The 17,647-nt window shown below is 48.8% G+C and overlaps 1 protein-coding gene across 4 annotated transcripts in view; it reads left to right on the plus strand.

The window, feature by feature from the left end:
• Positions 1-17,647, plus strand: part of MCF2L (MCF.2 cell line derived transforming sequence like) — a 98,986-nt gene that overhangs the window by 17,199 nt on the left and 64,140 nt on the right. For all 4 annotated transcript variants that reach the window (XM_045283987.1, XM_045283989.1, XM_045283986.1 and 1 more), the window contains exon 2: positions 7,903-7,993. In XM_045283987.1, the coding sequence (XP_045139922.1) occupies positions 7,903-7,993 (91 nt within the window). The remainder of the gene's footprint in view (positions 1-7,902; positions 7,994-17,647) is intronic.

Genomic DNA, 17,647 nt, shown 5'->3' on the forward strand with positions numbered 1-17,647 from the left:
GCCTGCAGTCTGCTAAAGAAAACTACAGACCATGAAGGCGAGGAATACGCCTAGATCAATTGCAGGGGGTAGCAGCCTCATAGATTAGAAGACCAGGAGTGGGTAGGTGTCGGTTGCCCTCAAATCATCCAATGGACAGGATGCAATTCCGATCAAAATCCCAATGAAGTCGATTTTTGTTTGCTGGTTTGATGTGGAAAGCGCTGAGTGGATTTCTGAATGCACATGTAAGTGCTAAGGATCAGGTATAGTCACGCCAATCTTGAACGATGTCAGATGACTGATCCTACAAGATATCCAGACTTACCACAAAGGGGAGCTCTGGTGGCATAGTGGTCACATGTTAGGCTGCTAACCCCAAAGTCCGCAGTTCAGAACCACCAGCTGCTCCACGGAAGAAAGATGAGGTTTTCTACTCCCGTGAAGAGTTACAGCCTTAGTTACAGAAACCCAAGGGGCAGACCTACCCTGTCCTATAGGGTCCCTGAGTCAGCACCAACCCGAGGGCAGTGAGTGAGTGAGTCAACAGGAAGGCCTAGTCACGGTGACCAGTGATGCCCGCCTCAGGCCTTCTCCGTCCCTGGGCTCTCCACCACTGCCTGTTCTTTCTACCAACGCCATTTTTCTCACTGTTGGGCATTTTGTTTGCTTCCTGCTCTATGAGGACCTGGGTGTCCTCCAGTGGGAAATCGGGTCTGTCCTAGTCCCCCACCAAGGTCACAGAACAAGATGCCAGCCTGCCAGGAAGTGGGGAAACAGGGTGGGGTGGCTGTGGGCCTCACTGACCAGGAGCAGCCCCACCTTGCTTCCAAGTACCTCTCTGCTCTCACTTGGGGGTGAGACCCACAAAGCAGAAAGGCTCCGTGCATACTCTCCAGGGTTCGTGGCCATCCAGGTAAAGTGAGAAGATTGACGGGGTCCCCGGACGAGTCAGTTCTCAGTGGTCAGCCAGGACCTGCTGTTAAGAAGATGCCCCTGTGAAGAAGACAGCCCTGAGCAGGTCGATTTCAGACACATTTATGGGACCGTTGTGTCATTGCCGCTGATGACCGGGGCCAAAACTGAGCTCATCAGCCTCAAACTCAGCTGCAGGGGCAGCCGGCCAGAGAGGCCGCTGGGAAGCCAACCATGGCCAAGTTGAAGGCCAGCCCAGCCCACAGCACTGTGGCTACAGGGTTGTACTCATGCCCCGGTGTTTGCTAGGTGTGCCAGGGGGTGGGGGTGCATTTCTGGAGCAGAGTAGGCTCCCAGCTTCTGAATGATGTGTTTACCTGTTGCTTCCACCTCTGCCATCCACTCCTCAGCAAATTCAGCCCTGGGCACCTTGTCTCAGAGGCATATGGGCACACACATCCCAGGACCCCCTAATTCATGCCTCGGGAGCAAGTCCTAGCACCGCTTCCTTAGTGCGGATGAGCTGACAGAAGAGGTCATTTGCTGCTGTGGGGGCCACTGACTGCCTGGGGCTGTAAGGGGTGGAGGGAAATGACATAGGCCCCAGTCCTCACCCACTTGCATGCAGATTGGATAGAAAGGAGATGTCTAAGGTATATGGCTCGATGAGATGCTGTCTTAGTTTCGTACACAGTCATAAAAGAAATACCACAAGGGGGTGGCTTTAAAGAACAGAAATTTATTTCCTCATAGTTTGGGAGGCCAAAAGCCCAAGTCTGGATCCCCGCTGTGATGAGGCCTTCTGTGAGCCCCTCTATTGGTTTCTGGTGATCAATGGCTGTTCTTGGTCTCCTTGTGCTTCCCCTGTTTACCTCTGTGTCTATTCTGGACTTTTTATAACTCAGACATGAGAAGGTTTAGCATTTACCCTATACTGACTGGGACAATCTCAGCTGCTTAAGTGATTACACTGTATTAGATTACCCGATGGAAGGTAGTTTGCACACATTTATTCACATGTCACTACTCTACCCACTACCTGTCTGTCCGTTTGCCATACTCCAATGGCTCACAGGTTACCATCATGCTGGAAGCTGTGACGCCAGTATTCTAAAGCCACCAGGGTCACCCTTAGTGTTGAGGCGTCAGTGGAGCTTCCCGACTAAGACTAGGAAGAAAGGCCTGGTAACCTGCTTCCAAACATGAATCAGCAGATACTCCATGGATCGCAAATCGTGTCCACTGTGGGGTTAGAAGGTGAGCCTCCGACGCTGGCAGGCACACAGTGGCCCAGCATGAGGCTGGGGCCGCACCGGCAGTGACCTGTTCTGTCGTACGTGGGGTCAGTCGCCAGGAGTTGTAGTTGACTTGACGGCAGTGAACAGCAGCCGTCCTGTGGCCGTGCGACAGCCACACGAGTGCTTGGTCAAACCGTCGAGAAGCAAAGCCTAGCAGCGTCAACCTATAAAATGAACCCGCATCCCTGCCCCCTGTTTTCTTTTGCATCTTCTGGGTCAGTTTTCCCAGCATGTGGTAGGAGAGCAGAGTGTCCGTGAACGTGGATGAGGTGGCCTCCGAGCCGAAAGGACGAACGAGGAGCCTCCATGGGTCTCCTCTGCTTGGTTCTCAGAGCAAGGGTTGTGGCTCTGGGCCCCCAGCAACACGAGGTGACTGATCCCCCTCAGCACCCCTCCTGTCATTCCCACAGCTGGAAGGAGTTGGAAGACACGAAGGACAGGAGTTAGGAGGCAGTTCGGGGAGAGGTGGTGGGGAGGGAGGAGAGGGCCAGATTCCCACCCGTTTTTTAAAATGGGGTGAACCTGTTTGCCCTGAGTGGCAGCTTGAGTGGTTGGCTAGGAGCACAGACTTGGGAGCCCAAGCTCCCGCCTGCTCTTATCAGCTGTGTCCATTTGGGAGCACCATCTTCCCATGCCTCAGGCCCTCTTCTCAGCTGGAGAAAATCACAGTACAGTGATTAGATACTTCGGTTCTCAAGTGCAAGTCATTCCAATGTCATGTTCGAACACCCGATAAGTTCAAGAACTGAACATATTTTTCCCATAAGAAATAACGGAAAACCGAGCAGTTGGCTCTGAGGTCCCAAAATGACACTTATACATTCATTCTTCCAGGACTTTAACACAAAGTTGACAGCCCTCGGTTGTGGAAATACCCCCCTGCAACATCTAAGCCCAATAAATAGAGCACATTACACATCAAAACACGATACAGTTACACAAATAAGATTACGATATTTTCTGCAAGTACAGCGTAAAAGAAAGCACACGATGAATGTGGTAACGTACCCACACAAGCACTGCACATTGTCCTAACGAGAGCAGGGCTTAGACTGGTGCCACCCACCTTTGTGTCTGCAGTGAGGCGCAAGGAGTAACTCCCTCGCTCCTGGCCCGGACAGGTGGTTCAGGTCAGATTATCCGTTCCACTGTCGAGCAGAGTTATAAACACCGAGCAGATTTGTGCTGAACTCTACTCTTGGCTTTTGGAGCCGTTCGACAGCCAAGGTATCCCTGTACCTACCTCACAGGGTTTTGACAAGACTGAAAAGAGGCATGAAAGGATGCAGAAGACCACACCACTTAGTACCTGGCCGGGCCTCAGCTCCCTGGGAGGTGCGTTAAACCAGCAGAGCACACAAGCTCCTTTTGCCTAGCGAGAAGGCCCATACTGCTCTGGTCCAACCGGGAGCCTACTGCCCACCTGCTGCCTCTCTGGACTACGCACATACCCAGGGCAACAGCTAAATGACCATCCAGCTGTCCGATGGCTGTACAACTTACTGTGCTGCAGAAATTAAGCAACTGTGAACCTACTCTCCCAGTATTTCTATTGATAAAGCCTCTCATCCTTTTTATTATTGAGAAACAGATTTCCCAAGATAAATTTTAAAAAACAGACTTACAATTCCTTGCACATCATTTGTCACTTTAAATGTCAAAGTTTTGCTTGGTTAGTAACTTTGCTGTGGAACCCATGCCGGCTTAGTGGGTTTTGTGTTGGGCTGTTAACTGTGAGATCAGCAGTTCTAAACCACCAGCCGCTCTTTGGAAGAAAGATGAGGCTTCCTACTCATAAAGGTTTACAATCTTGGAAACCCACAGGGGCAGTTCTCCTCTACCCAATAGGGTCACTAGAGGGTCCCAGTTGACTCTATAGCAATGAGGTTGTTTGTTTGTTTGTTTGTTTGTTTGTTTGTTTGTTTGTGGGGTTGGAGTACTTTTGCTGTTTTTACTGTGGCATTTACAAAAGCAAATACAGAGCTATAGTCATTGTTTTACTCGTGATTAGACACAGAACTGTGTTCGTGTCTGTGCACTGTGAGCCTCGGGCTGTGCAGTTCCTGTGGTAATGCAAAGAGACCTTGTTAAGAAGAACATTATTTCGATGTGAAGAGAGGGCTCCTGTTCAGAGCCCTTCAGAGAACACTGGGACGGGCAGAGTGCTGGGAGTTATGGACGTTGTACCTGGTGAATGAAGTTTGAAAAGCACTCACAAGGGCAGGGCTGGGCAGCCTTTTTTCTGCCAATGGCCATTTAGATATTTATAACATCATCCAAGGGACGTACAATATGATCAACTTAACAATTGGCCACTTATATTTTGGACATTTAATTAGCTCAGCCCTAATATGATGGCCGGGGTGGCTTCTTTTTGCTGAAGCGTGTGCTGTCGGCTGGCGGTGATGATTTGGGGGGCCTTACGCAGCCCATGAGCTGCACGTTCCTCATCCCTGCTCTAGATAAAAGCACCTCAATATCAAGAACAGGTCATCTCTTTGTGGGACCTTACGCAGTGGGCTTCCTGCTTCTCCATAAGTGTTTGAAGAAGTGCATATAAATGCCCCACAGCAGGGGCACAGAAGACTGAACCCCAGCAGGAGCTGCGTCTCCAATAGCGAGGGGCACGCAGGCAGTACAGAGAGGTGCTGTGGGCAGTCAGGACGAAAGCAGGCGGGGCCTTGCACTTGGCCAAAGCTCCGTGGCAAACATTGGGTCTGTCTGGCCAGTAGAACAGTCTGGGTTCAGGTGCTAGCAGCAGAAGGACGGCATGTCCTGTGGTCAGCAAGTCCCCGGCCTGCTCTGGAAGGTGCGATCTTATCCAGAGAATCACCGTTTTCTATCTGCATCTGAGCCTGCAGCTCCAAGCTTTATTTGCCCCTGTGCCCTCCCCCAGGGAAAAGGAGAAAAAGCGACAATATATAAACGCCGAGTGAGCATACTTCAAGCATTTGTATAAACACATCAACTCATTTAAGTCACAGAACAAGCTCATGATGCAGATACTGGTATTATTTGTGGGTTTGCAGGGGGTGGGGGCGGGGAATGTGGTAATTAAAGGCTGAGTCACTGACAGGGAAGTTGGTCCTGGAATCCACAGAGCACGTGGCCTACACCCAGAAAGGCAGTACATGCTTCACATCCCATTGCCCACGTTTCCACAGCAACGGGGTTTTAAAAAAAGTATTTTTGGTAATCCATGCCAACTAACACTTGAGGGGCATCTCCCAGATCCCTCCTTTTGAACTTGAAAGTGTTCTCCTGAATCCCCTTGGTCTGAGGGTCATTGTTCACCCTACACCTAACTGCCATCTCTTCCACTTTAGCAAAAGTCAGATAGACGCCACAGTGATGGGGTTCCAGGCTTGGAATTTAGATCCAAAGGAAGACCTGATTCCCTGTGGGGGAGCATAGGGGCAGAGTGGGGTAGGGAGGAGGAGAAATGGAGAGAATCCTCTTGATAGTCTAACAGTCCCCTCGGGGCGACAAGGCTTCCCAGATGACAAACTGATTTGTAGAAAGCCAGGTCAGTAGTCACGTCCTCCAAGAAATATCACTTGTACCTCTCAAAAGAGAGCAGGTGGCTGGGTGAGGCGCTGTCCTTGGCCAGCGTTCCACACAACCAGCCTGCGGGGCTCCGCCTGCCCAGGCCTTGGGCTTGTGTCTGACTGAGCCCCGGTAGTGAAGAGTGGGTACGGCTGAGATTGCAGAATTGGATTTGCAATCCAATTGACTAGAGCATTTCAATTTCAGCAAACGTTCACCGGGGCCCCGGCAGAGAGGACAGTGTACACCTGGGAGCACAGTGTACACCTGGGAGAGCTGAAGGCACCTGTGTTGGAGCCCCGACTGCCAGACAGGTGACCTGAGCTTGCCAGACCTGCCTCACCTTTTGACCTGACCCATTCTTGAGGCAGGTTGGCTAACAAAACATCCGGGCACTGAGGACTTCATGAGGCAGGAGACAGATGGGAACCTCATGTTCTGAACACTTAAAGGACAGTGATGGGGTGGAGAGGGCGCAGTTAATTTGCAGGAAACCTGAAGTGCACGGTGCTTTACAGGAGCAGCCTGGGGGGCTTTGGGAGAATCACACAGGATTCATTCCTCTGGATAGGAAACGCTTTACGCTACTTAGTGCACAGTCACCTTGTTACTTTTAGAATGTCAATCAGGACTTAACTACCCCAAACAAAAACAAAACTCTGTGCTGACTCACAGGTAGAACTGCCCCCGTGGGCTTCTGAGGGTATAACTTTTTGCAGGACCAGAGAGCTCCCACCTTTCTCCCAGAGAGCAGCTGGTGGTTTCAAACTGCTGACCTGGAGGATCGTAGCCCTACAGGAACCACTACATCACCAGGACTCCTAAGACTTAAATAAAGAGATATAAAAATTTAACATAAAAAATTACCTCCATAAATCTGTGCCAGATCGCAAGAAAACTGTTGTCGGCAGCCCACCCAGCTCTGAAACAAACGTAAGCCTGGAGTCCGCGCTGGGTGTGCTCATGCGTGCGCACTCTGACGCCCAGCCTGGCAAGGCTGTTTTGGATGAAAGCGGATGTGATTTGTGTATTTCCCCTACGGTATTTCTGCCGTTATTGAATCAGTTGGCTGTAGACATTCGGAGTCACCCATCATCCCCTTTCCCCGGGGACACAGACCACACACCCAGACGTAAGTTGTGTTCAGGACTGTCAGTGGTCACTAAACTTGAAGCTGGGATCTTCCAGGTGCCAGCTCTGGGTGAGCTATGCCATGTTCGCAGCTTAGAGAGCCCTTTGGGGCAGTAAAAGTCAGGGAAAGGCGATGTTTTCTGTACAGATCACCCCTGTGTGTCCTGTGTCAGCCTGCCTGCCAAGTACTCCCAGAAAGGGGCTCGCAGAAGTGGGTGCAGAGACAGGGGCATTAGCCATTCCAGTGCGTGTGTCGAGCTGGCCTGCCTCGGCGATGTCTGCCGAGGATTGGCTGGCAGTCAGCGGCTGGCATGACACAATTGGCTTGGCCGGGGAGTCACCCAAGAGAAGCAGCCCCTTGCGTTCCCTCACTGTGACTCAGGCTGCGCCGCTCAGCCGAGCCGAGGGACGGCGGTGGGAGGTGGTCAGGACACGACAGTTCCAGAGCTGCCGTCCTCACAGATGTTGCCCCTGCAAAGAGCCCTGCCTTCTCGCGCCTTTCCATCGGATGCCTGCGAGCCTCCGGAAGCCTCTGGGATTTTCTCCCAACGTGGTTGTTGCCATGCCAGCAGGAGGGATTCTGTAACGTGGAGGACCTCGGCTGCCAGGACGGCTGTGATGTATGGAGCCTTAGCACTTGCCTCGGAGGGTGTCAACGGCTCGCCTCTGAACGTGGAGTACAATTAAAAGCTGAGCTCTGGGAAGGATGGCATTTGCCAGCACCTCTGAATTGTGGGATGGTTGACGTGGGGCTGGGAAATAAACAACGCGCCCCCACCCCCACCCCCAAATGCTGTCTGTCTGTAGATAAGGACAAGTCCCACAACTTGCTGTCTGTCTGGGTGAGGCTGCCTGGATGCTCCCGGAGCGCTGCCGGCAGTCGGCTCGTGTGTGCGCGTGGCGGGGCGCTGGACCTTGCCCCCGGGATGCTCAGAGGAATCATTTTATGATGAGGTTTTCCTAGAGCAAACACAAAGCACCGCTCTCTCTGCCTGAGTGCATTAATTGCAGCTCTCTTCCCTCCTCGTTGTAGTTTGCAAGATGCTGGAATTGGATTTATCCTCGTCATAGACCGAAGGCAAGACAAATGGACCTCGGTGAAAGCGTCCGTCCTGCGCATAGCAGTAAGTGGCCCTGCCCCTGGGGGAGTCTGGGACGGGCTCAGCGGTGCTCCTCCCGGGTTAGGGAACTGCAGCCCTGCTCTACAGCATCGCCGCTGCCCGTGTGGCCTCTGCCTTTTGATGCTGCAGCAGCGCGCCTGCAGGATGGGTCTGTGCTAGAGTGGGGAGCACCAACTCGGAGGGGGGGAGGGGGAGGCAGAGTGGAGGAGACACCTGGGAGCCTAAATCTCCTTGTGTTTCTTGAATGACATCGCAGATCTGTTTGTCTGTTTGCTCAAATGGGCTAACTGTTAAAGGGGCCCCTTATAATTTGCAAGCGATTTCACTTTTCTAGCTAGGACGCCAGCTTCTGTCTGGATAGTGATCCTGTGAGATCCCCAAGCTTTTAACATTTCTTCACCCCAGGCTTTTAGCATCTGTTCATCCCCAATTTTAATACTGATGCACCCTTAAATTCTGAATGCAGAGGACACGGCGTGCTTCCGAGCATCTGCAGGCTACATGTTTCAAATAGATTGTTTTCCCTTCTTCTTAGTGGCTTTCTCCTTTCTAAATAAAGCTATTTATTCTCTTGTGATCAGGCTAAGCCAGGGAGTCCAGGCTTCCCCCATAACCCATTTCAGAATGTAGGAACTTCATTACCAGGGAATTTTATGTTTACATCTGTAAAGTGAATGTGCACGTTGCAGGCACTGCCCTCCACAGCAGAAAATTAGCTGTCTGGTTATTGTTTGGGTTTTTTCTTTGTTGTCAGCCCCAAGTCATAATTTAAGGGGGGCTAGATTAAGGCAGCAGGGGCCCTGGGGTCCTGTAATAGTCAGTAGCTTCTGCCCCACCCACGGCCAGGAGAGGCGGGTGGGCGGGCTGGCAGCACTTCTCACCAATCTTGAGTTTTGCCCACGTTCGCTCGCCTAGCCTGTCAGCTGGGACTTGACAGCAACCCAAGAACTGAAAGCGAGTTTCACTGTCGCCAGCTGATGACCCTGGAGCGGCGGTGGCATGTTGGGTCTTAGCTGAGATGATAGCTCAGTGTCTCTGGCAGAGTTCTGAGAAACTGAGCCCCTGGTACAGGGTCTCCCCTTCCCCTCTTCCTCTCCAAAGCCACCTTTGAGTGGCCTTCGCCTTTCAGAGGTCAGCGGCTGCTGGCTGAAGGCTCGGTGTGGCGTAGAAGAATCTGCCCCCTTTCCCACCCACTGCCCCTGGTGTCATCTGTAGCAGTTTGGGAGTGCTCAGGAGTACCTGCGTTGGCTCCGACACTGTGCATCTGTGGGTGCAAACCTGCCCCCAAGCTGCAGTGTCCTCATCAGGGTCGCCCTGATGTAAAGGCCCCCCTCGCACCAGCCCCTCTTGCATTTTCTTTGCTATGTCTTTTGGGAGTTTGATCCCCTCGCTGAAATTGACTCCGCCATCCTGAGCAACGTCCCGTCATAGAGCTTTCCTGAAACAAGTCCAAATACATCACTAGGCACGTTACATAACTGCATTTCCTTTGGCTGGAAACGCCTCTGAAGTTTCCAAAGTGATTTTGATGAACCATCAGCCGTCAAGAGCCCCAGGGTCCATGTAATCACCTTAAGGTTGACAACCGCTTTGTACATGACATTGTGGCCGACAGAATTCAACATTAACAGAAATGCCCCCTCCCATGTCAGTCACATGACAGATATTCCTTGAATCAGTCAGTCCTGGGTTGGATACCAAAAAGGACCCGTCAGATATATCCTTATTTTTTTAAGGTAATACTGTTACAATAACAGTTTTTAGAATCACTTTATTGGGGACTATTACAGCCCTTATAACAATCCATACATCAATTGTATCAAGCACATTTGTATATATGTCGCCATCATAATTTTCTAAACATCTTTGCTGTTTGAGCCCTTGGTATCGCTCCTCTTTGGGCCTTCCTTCCCCACCTGCCCACCCTACAGTAACATTTCTAAGAGTCAAAACGCTCTATCCACATGCTTTGACGTTTCTCTAGCATTGGTTTAAATGAACTGTTGGAATAGTTTATGAAATCGCGGAGACAGTAGGAGCCGACCTCTTTACCGTGGCATTCAGCGGCCCTCAGGACCAACCTCGGCCCTCTCATTTTGCTCCTGGGAAGCTAGGCATTTGTAGCGTCTCATCACTGCCCAGCGTGCTTCCTGCACCCGTGCACACACTTCCTCTCCTTAAGATGCCCATCACCCAACAGCCACCAGGCAAACTTCTACTCGTCCTTCCACACCCTACCCAAATGCCCCTCCTCAGGGAAGCCTCCCCCAGCCATCCTAGCCCGAGCCAGTTGCTCCGCTCCCTGAGCCTCCGACTCCATTTCTACCTTCTTAAATCACATGGTAGTTATGATTTATTTGCATAATATGAGTTCCTTGAAGGCAAGACCGGGCCCTATTTATCTCTGTGTTGCCAACACCCATCCCAGTGCCAGACGCCTGTTGAGATCACTAGTTGTTCCTGGCTTAGGTGGCAAAGGGTTCCCCAGGTACACCATTGTTTTTAAGATATAAAGAACTAATTTTTTTTTTTAATGAAGTAATCCCGTGAACTCACCCTACAGGAAGCAATCTGGTGTGTGGCAAACCTCCGCGGGTGTAGGGTTTGAGCTTTCAAGATGCCAAATATAAATGGAGTTCGATTCGTCATCAAGTTCAGGGCCAGACGAATGTCTGAAGAGCGCTGGCTCATGAAGATCGTAGCTGAGAAATGAGCATTGGTGCAGCGGCATTGCTAGGAAGGGTGCAGGGGGCGGGGGATTAAGCCCCACCAGGTGGCACTGTCAACAGGGGTCAGCACCAAATTCCTGTTGGTAAAATGTGTATGCAGTGCTTCTGCAGAAAAGTCATTCTTTTTCAGTAAAAATAACTCTCCAGTTAGTTATAGCAACAAAAACACTGTCCACCAACCCAACCTTTTGACTATACCTACAAGGCTGCACTCTATGCTGATGTACATTTTGAACCTTGTATTTGTGCACTGGTCAGGGCTGTCACAGGGTTTCGACTGCACCTGTGATGGACACATGTGCTGCTACTGTTGCTGCCAGTGTTTCCATGTCACCGATTTTAGTGATGGTTCTGTTGCCTTTTAACTACACTTTTGGAACAGGAGCCCTGGGAGTGTAGTGTGGCTGCTAACCACAGACAGCAGTTTGCAGCCACTGGACTCTCCATGGGAGGCTCTCCACTCCCTTAAACACTTCGCCTTGGAAACCCACAGGGGCAGTTCTACTTGGTCCTTAAAGGTTCACTCTGAGTCAGAATCCACATGACACGAGCGTGTTTGAGTTTTGATTGTAACAAAAGGAGCCCTGGTGGCGTGGTAGGTTACACATTGAGCCGCTAGCCTCAAGGCCAGCAGTTTGAGTCCACCAGCTGCGTCTCGGGACAAAGACAAAGCCTTTGACTCCCATAAGGAGTTCCGGCCTCAGAACCCACCGGGGCTGTTCTCCATCCTGTAGGATCGCTGGCAGTCAGAATCCATTTGATGGCAGTGAGTTTGGTGTTTAGAGTTTCGTTGTAATAAGTAGTGTTTGTGAACTGATATCAGTAACTGTTTTTGAGAAAAAAGTAGTAATTAAAGGAAAGGGAGGAAAATCAAAAGGGGTTTCCACTCAGTTTAATTATGCTCAGTTTAATTAATGCGGCAAGTCAATGTAGAAAGATTTCACAACATGATTTTGTGGTTGGTATTCATAAAATCTCAGAAGTCCACTCAAGCAATTTACAACTAGATCCCTTATTGTTCTGTTATGAAAATTGCTGATAAACATGACTCCGGATTCCACATGGTGGGGTCTGGGAGGCGGTCCTTGGAGGGGGCAGCGAGGACCACTATGAGCTGCTGCCCTGAGTGACCCCACTGTGCTTCAGGTTTCCTTGTTGCCTTGAGTCCTACCGATGGCTGGGCCTCCATGCCCCTCCTGGCAACCCTGCGGGACAGAGGAGAGCTGCCCCTCGGGGTCCAAGGGGGAGCCTTTGATGGGTTCCAATGGCCAGTTTCCCAGTTCACAGCTGAGCACTTGTTCTCTGTGCCACCAGGCTCCTTGCATCCTTTCCTACACCTTAAGAATGAGTGTTCTGTTTAATCCGGCGTTCATTCATTCTCTGGGTTCACCAAGACTGGTTGGGAAAAGCAGAAGTTGTTTTTCCCAAAGAATCGTCAAAACTCTCTTGGGACTCTAGTGGGTGTTTTAGTTGTAAGAGTAGCCATGCTCCTGATGCCCCAAAGCCTGGTGGCACACTGGCAAAGCCCTCAGCTCCTATCTCCAAGGTCAGCGGCTCCACAGGAGAAAAAGCCAGTTTTTCTATTTCTGTGAAAGACAGTTTTCTATTCCCCTAAACCTTATAGCCTAAGAATTCTACAGAGAAGTTCTACTCTGGCCTGCAGGGTCATTGGGCACTGGAATCAACTCAGCATTAATACCAAAGACTTCTACTTGTGTCGTTACCACATTGACTGAGACCCTATTGTGAGCCAGGCGCGGTGCAAGATATTGAGGATATACCGGGGTGGCTTTGGGGGTGGGGGGAGTGTAAGCAATAAATATACAGCTCGGTGGGGGATACAGACAGTTGTACCTTGTGATGAGATAAACATATAGGAGCAGCACCTAAGGCCGAATGAAGAATGGTGTCTATTGCCATTCTTTGTGCTCGTGCCCACCTCCCAGTTGCGAGTATGATCCCCGTCAGAGGGAGTTGGCACCCTTTCCGAATCTCCCGCATCTCGGAAAGGGCCCAAGCACCCAAACAGCAGACCCAGTGCCGTGGACTCCATTCAGACTCAGGGTGACCTATAGGGCGGAGTATCAATGCTGTTTGGGGGCTTCTGAGACTTTACATCTTACGGGAGCGGACAGCCTCATCTTTCTCCCGTGAAGTGACTGGTGGGTTCAAACTGCGGATCTTCCAGGTAGCAGTTCACTGCCTCACCCACTACGATACTAAGGCTTCCGAGGCGAGGGCCCAGTAGGTGCTTAATACACGTTTGGGGAACTTAATGGGTGTTTGATCAAGTAGAAGGCACTAATTGCAGCTATTGGATGGAACCCAAGAGATGACTTCTGGTTAGGCTTAAGAGCACCCTTCGATGGTGGTCATCATTAAGACACGCTGGGAACCACAAAGGGAAAGGTCAAGACCTGATGGGAATTGGGAACCGAGTAATGCCCTCTAGTGATGACCTTGCTTGTGTCCTTCTAGAAGGCCAGGAGTTACTGGGAAGTCTCCCTGGCAAGGGAAGGAAGGTAGGAGACAGCTGGGGATGCAGCCCCGAGGCAAGGGGCTGGGAAAGCCAGAAAGACTGAGAATGCTGGGTGGGGGTCTAAGCAAAGGCATCGGGGCCTGAGCTCTCGCGTGGCTCTGTGGTGGGATTTGTGGGTGACAAAATGACCTGGAAGCTTTGTCCCTGTGCTGCTTCTCCCCGTGGATGAGAAACTACTCCACAGGTCATTGCTGAGGGTTTATCCCTAATGCTGATTTGCTGAGATCCAGAATACTGGGGATGGGGCCGAGGAAACGGAGCTAGCATGGCCTGCAAACCTAGATCGAAGGCTTCCGCAGGCTCTGTCTAGCTTCAGCTTTGATCTAAGGTCTCTTTGGAAAACTACCACTTAGTGTCCCTGAGGCCAGCACGGAGCACGGGAGAGGGTTTCTGACAAGACGCGGACGCTCTGCTCTCGCGTGAACGTTTCCGGCAGAGCACCTGGGTCACGGTTTGCTGCCGGAAGCTACCAAAGCAAGCCCGCGGCAAATCAGCTGATATTTATCTCGAGGTGTGCTTGGCTACTCGGGTGAGAATCAGCACTTACATAATGCTCTGTAATTATGCGGCTATTTTTAGACACCATGTGTACTATCTCTTGAGCTGAGTTTCCTCTAATTTGGGGTGTTCTTTTCTTGTTCTCTGGATACCTTCAATTTGGCTTGGAATAGAAAAACAAGACATTAGAGGACCCCAAATTCGCTGCCCCTAAAATCAGGCTTCCTGTGCTTCTGTTAGCAACAAGACCAGCGTCCTTTCTGAGAATATTTGAGAAGGGTATGTGTGTACCTGTCATAACTTTTGATGGCAACTAATGACCAGACGTAGAAATATAAGCTAAAAAGCATAAGCATCTCCCCGTCTTAGACAGTAGTTCAAGAATTTTGTACTGTCCTAAGGTAGATATTTCTTCCATAAATTACGTATGTACCCTCTTCTAGGATTCTCTTTCAAAACTCCTATTATACTGTAGTGTTTTCCATGGATATTAGTATTTTTCTATTTTGTAATAAAAAAAACATATTGGTGTTTAGAGCTAGCCGAACTCAAGCTCACTCTATATTCCAGCATATTTTTTTCCAGTTTTCTTTTAAAAAAAAAATCATTTTATTGGGGAATCCTCCAGCTCTATTAACAATCCACACATCAATTGTATCGAGCATATTTGTACATATGTTGCCATCATCATTTTCTGAACATCTACTTTCTATTTGAGCCCTTGGTATCACCTCCTCTTTTTACCCTCCCTCTTCCCCTCTCACCCTAGCATATGTTGCTAAAGATAATTGCATTTAAAATAATTTTCAGTCTACATGGGGACAGAACTTTTGTTTTTGCGTATAAATCCAATGCCATCTGTTTATGAGAGAGTATAAAATCGAGTATTTTAGGTTATCCCTATGCTTTCTTATATAAAGATTACGACCTCACTGATTTTTCCTTCATCCCTTGTCAGTTTGTTGTTCTGTGGCTACTTGGTGTTGTGCTGGAAGCTCTGCCATCAGCATTTCGGATAACAGCAGGGTCGCTCGTAGAGAACCGGTCTCAGCAGCGCTTCCAGACTAAGAGCAGGAACAGAAAAAAGGAGTAGGTGGTGTACTTCTTAAGATTCATCTCTAAAAACCTTATGAGGTACAGCAGTACATTTTCTGAATTAGTACCAGAAGATGAGCCTCTTAGATGGAAAGGAAGTTAAAATAACACTAGGGAAAAGCTACCTCCCCAAAGCAAAGTTGACCCTAATGACATGAATGGCGCACAGGGGGCCTTCACCTGCTCGTGGGGCACAACTCAAGATGAGCAGAATCAGCTGCGAATGTCCATTAATAATCAGAATGTGGAATATACAAAGTATGAGTCTTGGGAAATTGCAAGTCGTCAAAGAATGAAATGGAACATGCAAAGATAGATAGATGAGGCGTTCGTGAGCTGAAATAGACTGGCACTAGCCGTAATAAATGGGCGAGCACATGCTTGCTGTGCCAGGAATGGCGACTCAGGAGGGTGGCGTCACAGTCACTGCCAAGAACATTTCAAAATCTATCTTAAAGTATAAGGCTGTATGTCATAGTGTAATAACGATACACCTGCAAGAAAGTCCAGTTAGCACAACTATTATTCGAAATTACACAACTACTAAATCCAGTAATGAAGAAATTGATCAATTCTTCCAGCTTACCAGCTGCTTCATTCTGAAATTGACCAAACATGCAATCAAGATCCATTCATAATTATTGGTAATTGCAATGTGCAAGTTGAAAGCAAAGAGGAAAGATCGGCATAGTTGGGAAATATGGCCTTGGTGCTGGAAATGAAGCTGGAGATCACACGATAGAATTGTGCAAGACATGACTTCTTTCTTGCAAATACCCTTTTCCACAACATAAATGGCAACTAATACACATGGACATTGACAAGTGGAATTCACAGGAAGCAAAATGACTACATCTATGGGAACAAACGATGGAGAGGCTCAATACCATCAGTCAAAACAAAACCAAGGACTGAGAGTAGAACAGATCATCCATCGCTCATGTCAAAGGCCAGGTTGAAGCTGAAGAAAATGGGGACAAATCCAGAAGAGCCAAAATATCTCGAATGCATCCTGCTTCTGGAGACCAGATCTGACACATTGAGCACCAGCACCAAACCATGCCAGCTGGGGGGTGACATCAAGAACCTCCTACATGAAGCAAACCTAAGGTCATTAAAAGACAGGGAAGAAAGAAAAGACCCAAGTCAATGACAGCAAACTCTCGGAATGTGTTTGAGCAATGGGAGGCATGATGGGGTTAAGAAAAAAGAAAGAAAAGACCAAAGTAGGCGTCCGAAGAGATTCTCAACATGCCATGCAAATGGAAGACACGATGCAGTAAATGAACTGAATAGAAATTCAAACGACAACTCAACCAGACCAAAGAAGATCAACACTGTAATGAAATGTGCAAAAGTTTGGAGTTAGAAAAGAAGAACATAGTTGGCATATATGGAGCTGAAAGAACTGATGAAAGCAAATCAAAGTTAGAGTTTGAATATTGAAGGATTCTGCAGGCAAAAATGTTGAATGATGCAAAAAGCATCAAAAGAAGATGAATTGCACAAGAAAAGAATTGGTCAACATGCAACTATTTCAAGAAGTAGTGTATAACCAAGAACAAATGGAACTGGAGGAAGAAGTCCAACCTGCTTTGAGACATTAGAGAAAGCGCAGGCTACCAGAAATTACAGAATACTAATTGAAATGTTTCAGCAAAAATTTTGGAAGTTGACTGCCTGACCAGCTGACTGAGAGAGAGTCATAGTTGTGCGCATCCCAAAGAAAGGTGACCCAACAGGATGCAGAATTATCAAATGATATCATCACGATCACATGCGAGTAACATGTTACTGAAGATAATTCAGACATGGTTGCAAAAATACATTGACAGGGAGCTGCCAGAAATGCAAGCTGGATTCAGAAGAAGATCTGAACCAAATGGTATCACTGCTCACGTCAGCTCAACCTTGACTTGAATGACAGACGGATCTTAGCCGAAAGCAGAGACTTTCAGAAGCTGTTTACCTGTGTTTCACGGACTACACAAAAGCATTTGACGGTGTGGATTATAACGAACTATGGATCGCATATGGGAATTCCAGAGCACGTGCTTGGCTCATGTGGAGCCTGTGCACCGACCAAGAGGTATTTATTTGTTCGAATAGAACAATGATGTGCGGCATGTTTAAAACCAGGACAGGTGTCTGTCAGTGCATGCTTTCACCATACTGACTCAATCTGTGAAATGGGACAACCACTGGGGACTGGTACGGTGCTTCCTCAAAAAGTGGGGAGTAGAAGTACCACATAACCCAGAAACCCCTCTACTTGGTATATAGCCTAGAGAAATAAAAGCTGCAACGTGAATAGATGTATTCATGCCACGTTCATCCTAGCACTATTCACAATAGCACAAGGATGGAGACGGCCTCAATTCCCTTCGATGGAACAATGGATAAATAAACTGGTACATTTACACAGTGGAGTACTACCCAATGTTAAGGGATAAAGATGAATCTGTGAAAACATTTCAAGATGGGGATGAACCTGGAAGACATTATGCTGAGTGAAATTTGTCAATCACAAAAGAACAAACCTTGCATGTGCTCACTATCATAAAAAGCAAAGAAAAAGTGTTCACATTAATAGAAACATTCTTTGATTTCTTGTGTATTTGGGAGACTGTAACTGTTTACAGGAGTAGAAAGCCTAGCCTTTCTCCCAAAGAGCTGCTGGTGGTTTCAACCTGCCAACCATCCAGCTTGCCGGCCAACGCGTAAGAGCTACACCACCTCCTACTCCAGAGGGTGCAGTCCTACTTGATCCTGTAGGTCGCTGTGAGTCAAGGTCAA

Source organism: Echinops telfairi, unplaced genomic scaffold (assembly GCF_000313985.2).
Source record: "Echinops telfairi isolate 266 unplaced genomic scaffold, ASM31398v2 ScPeMD7_7467;HRSCAF=8505_1, whole genome shotgun sequence".
Classification (NCBI taxonomy): domain Eukaryota; kingdom Metazoa; phylum Chordata; class Mammalia; order Afrosoricida; family Tenrecidae; genus Echinops; species Echinops telfairi.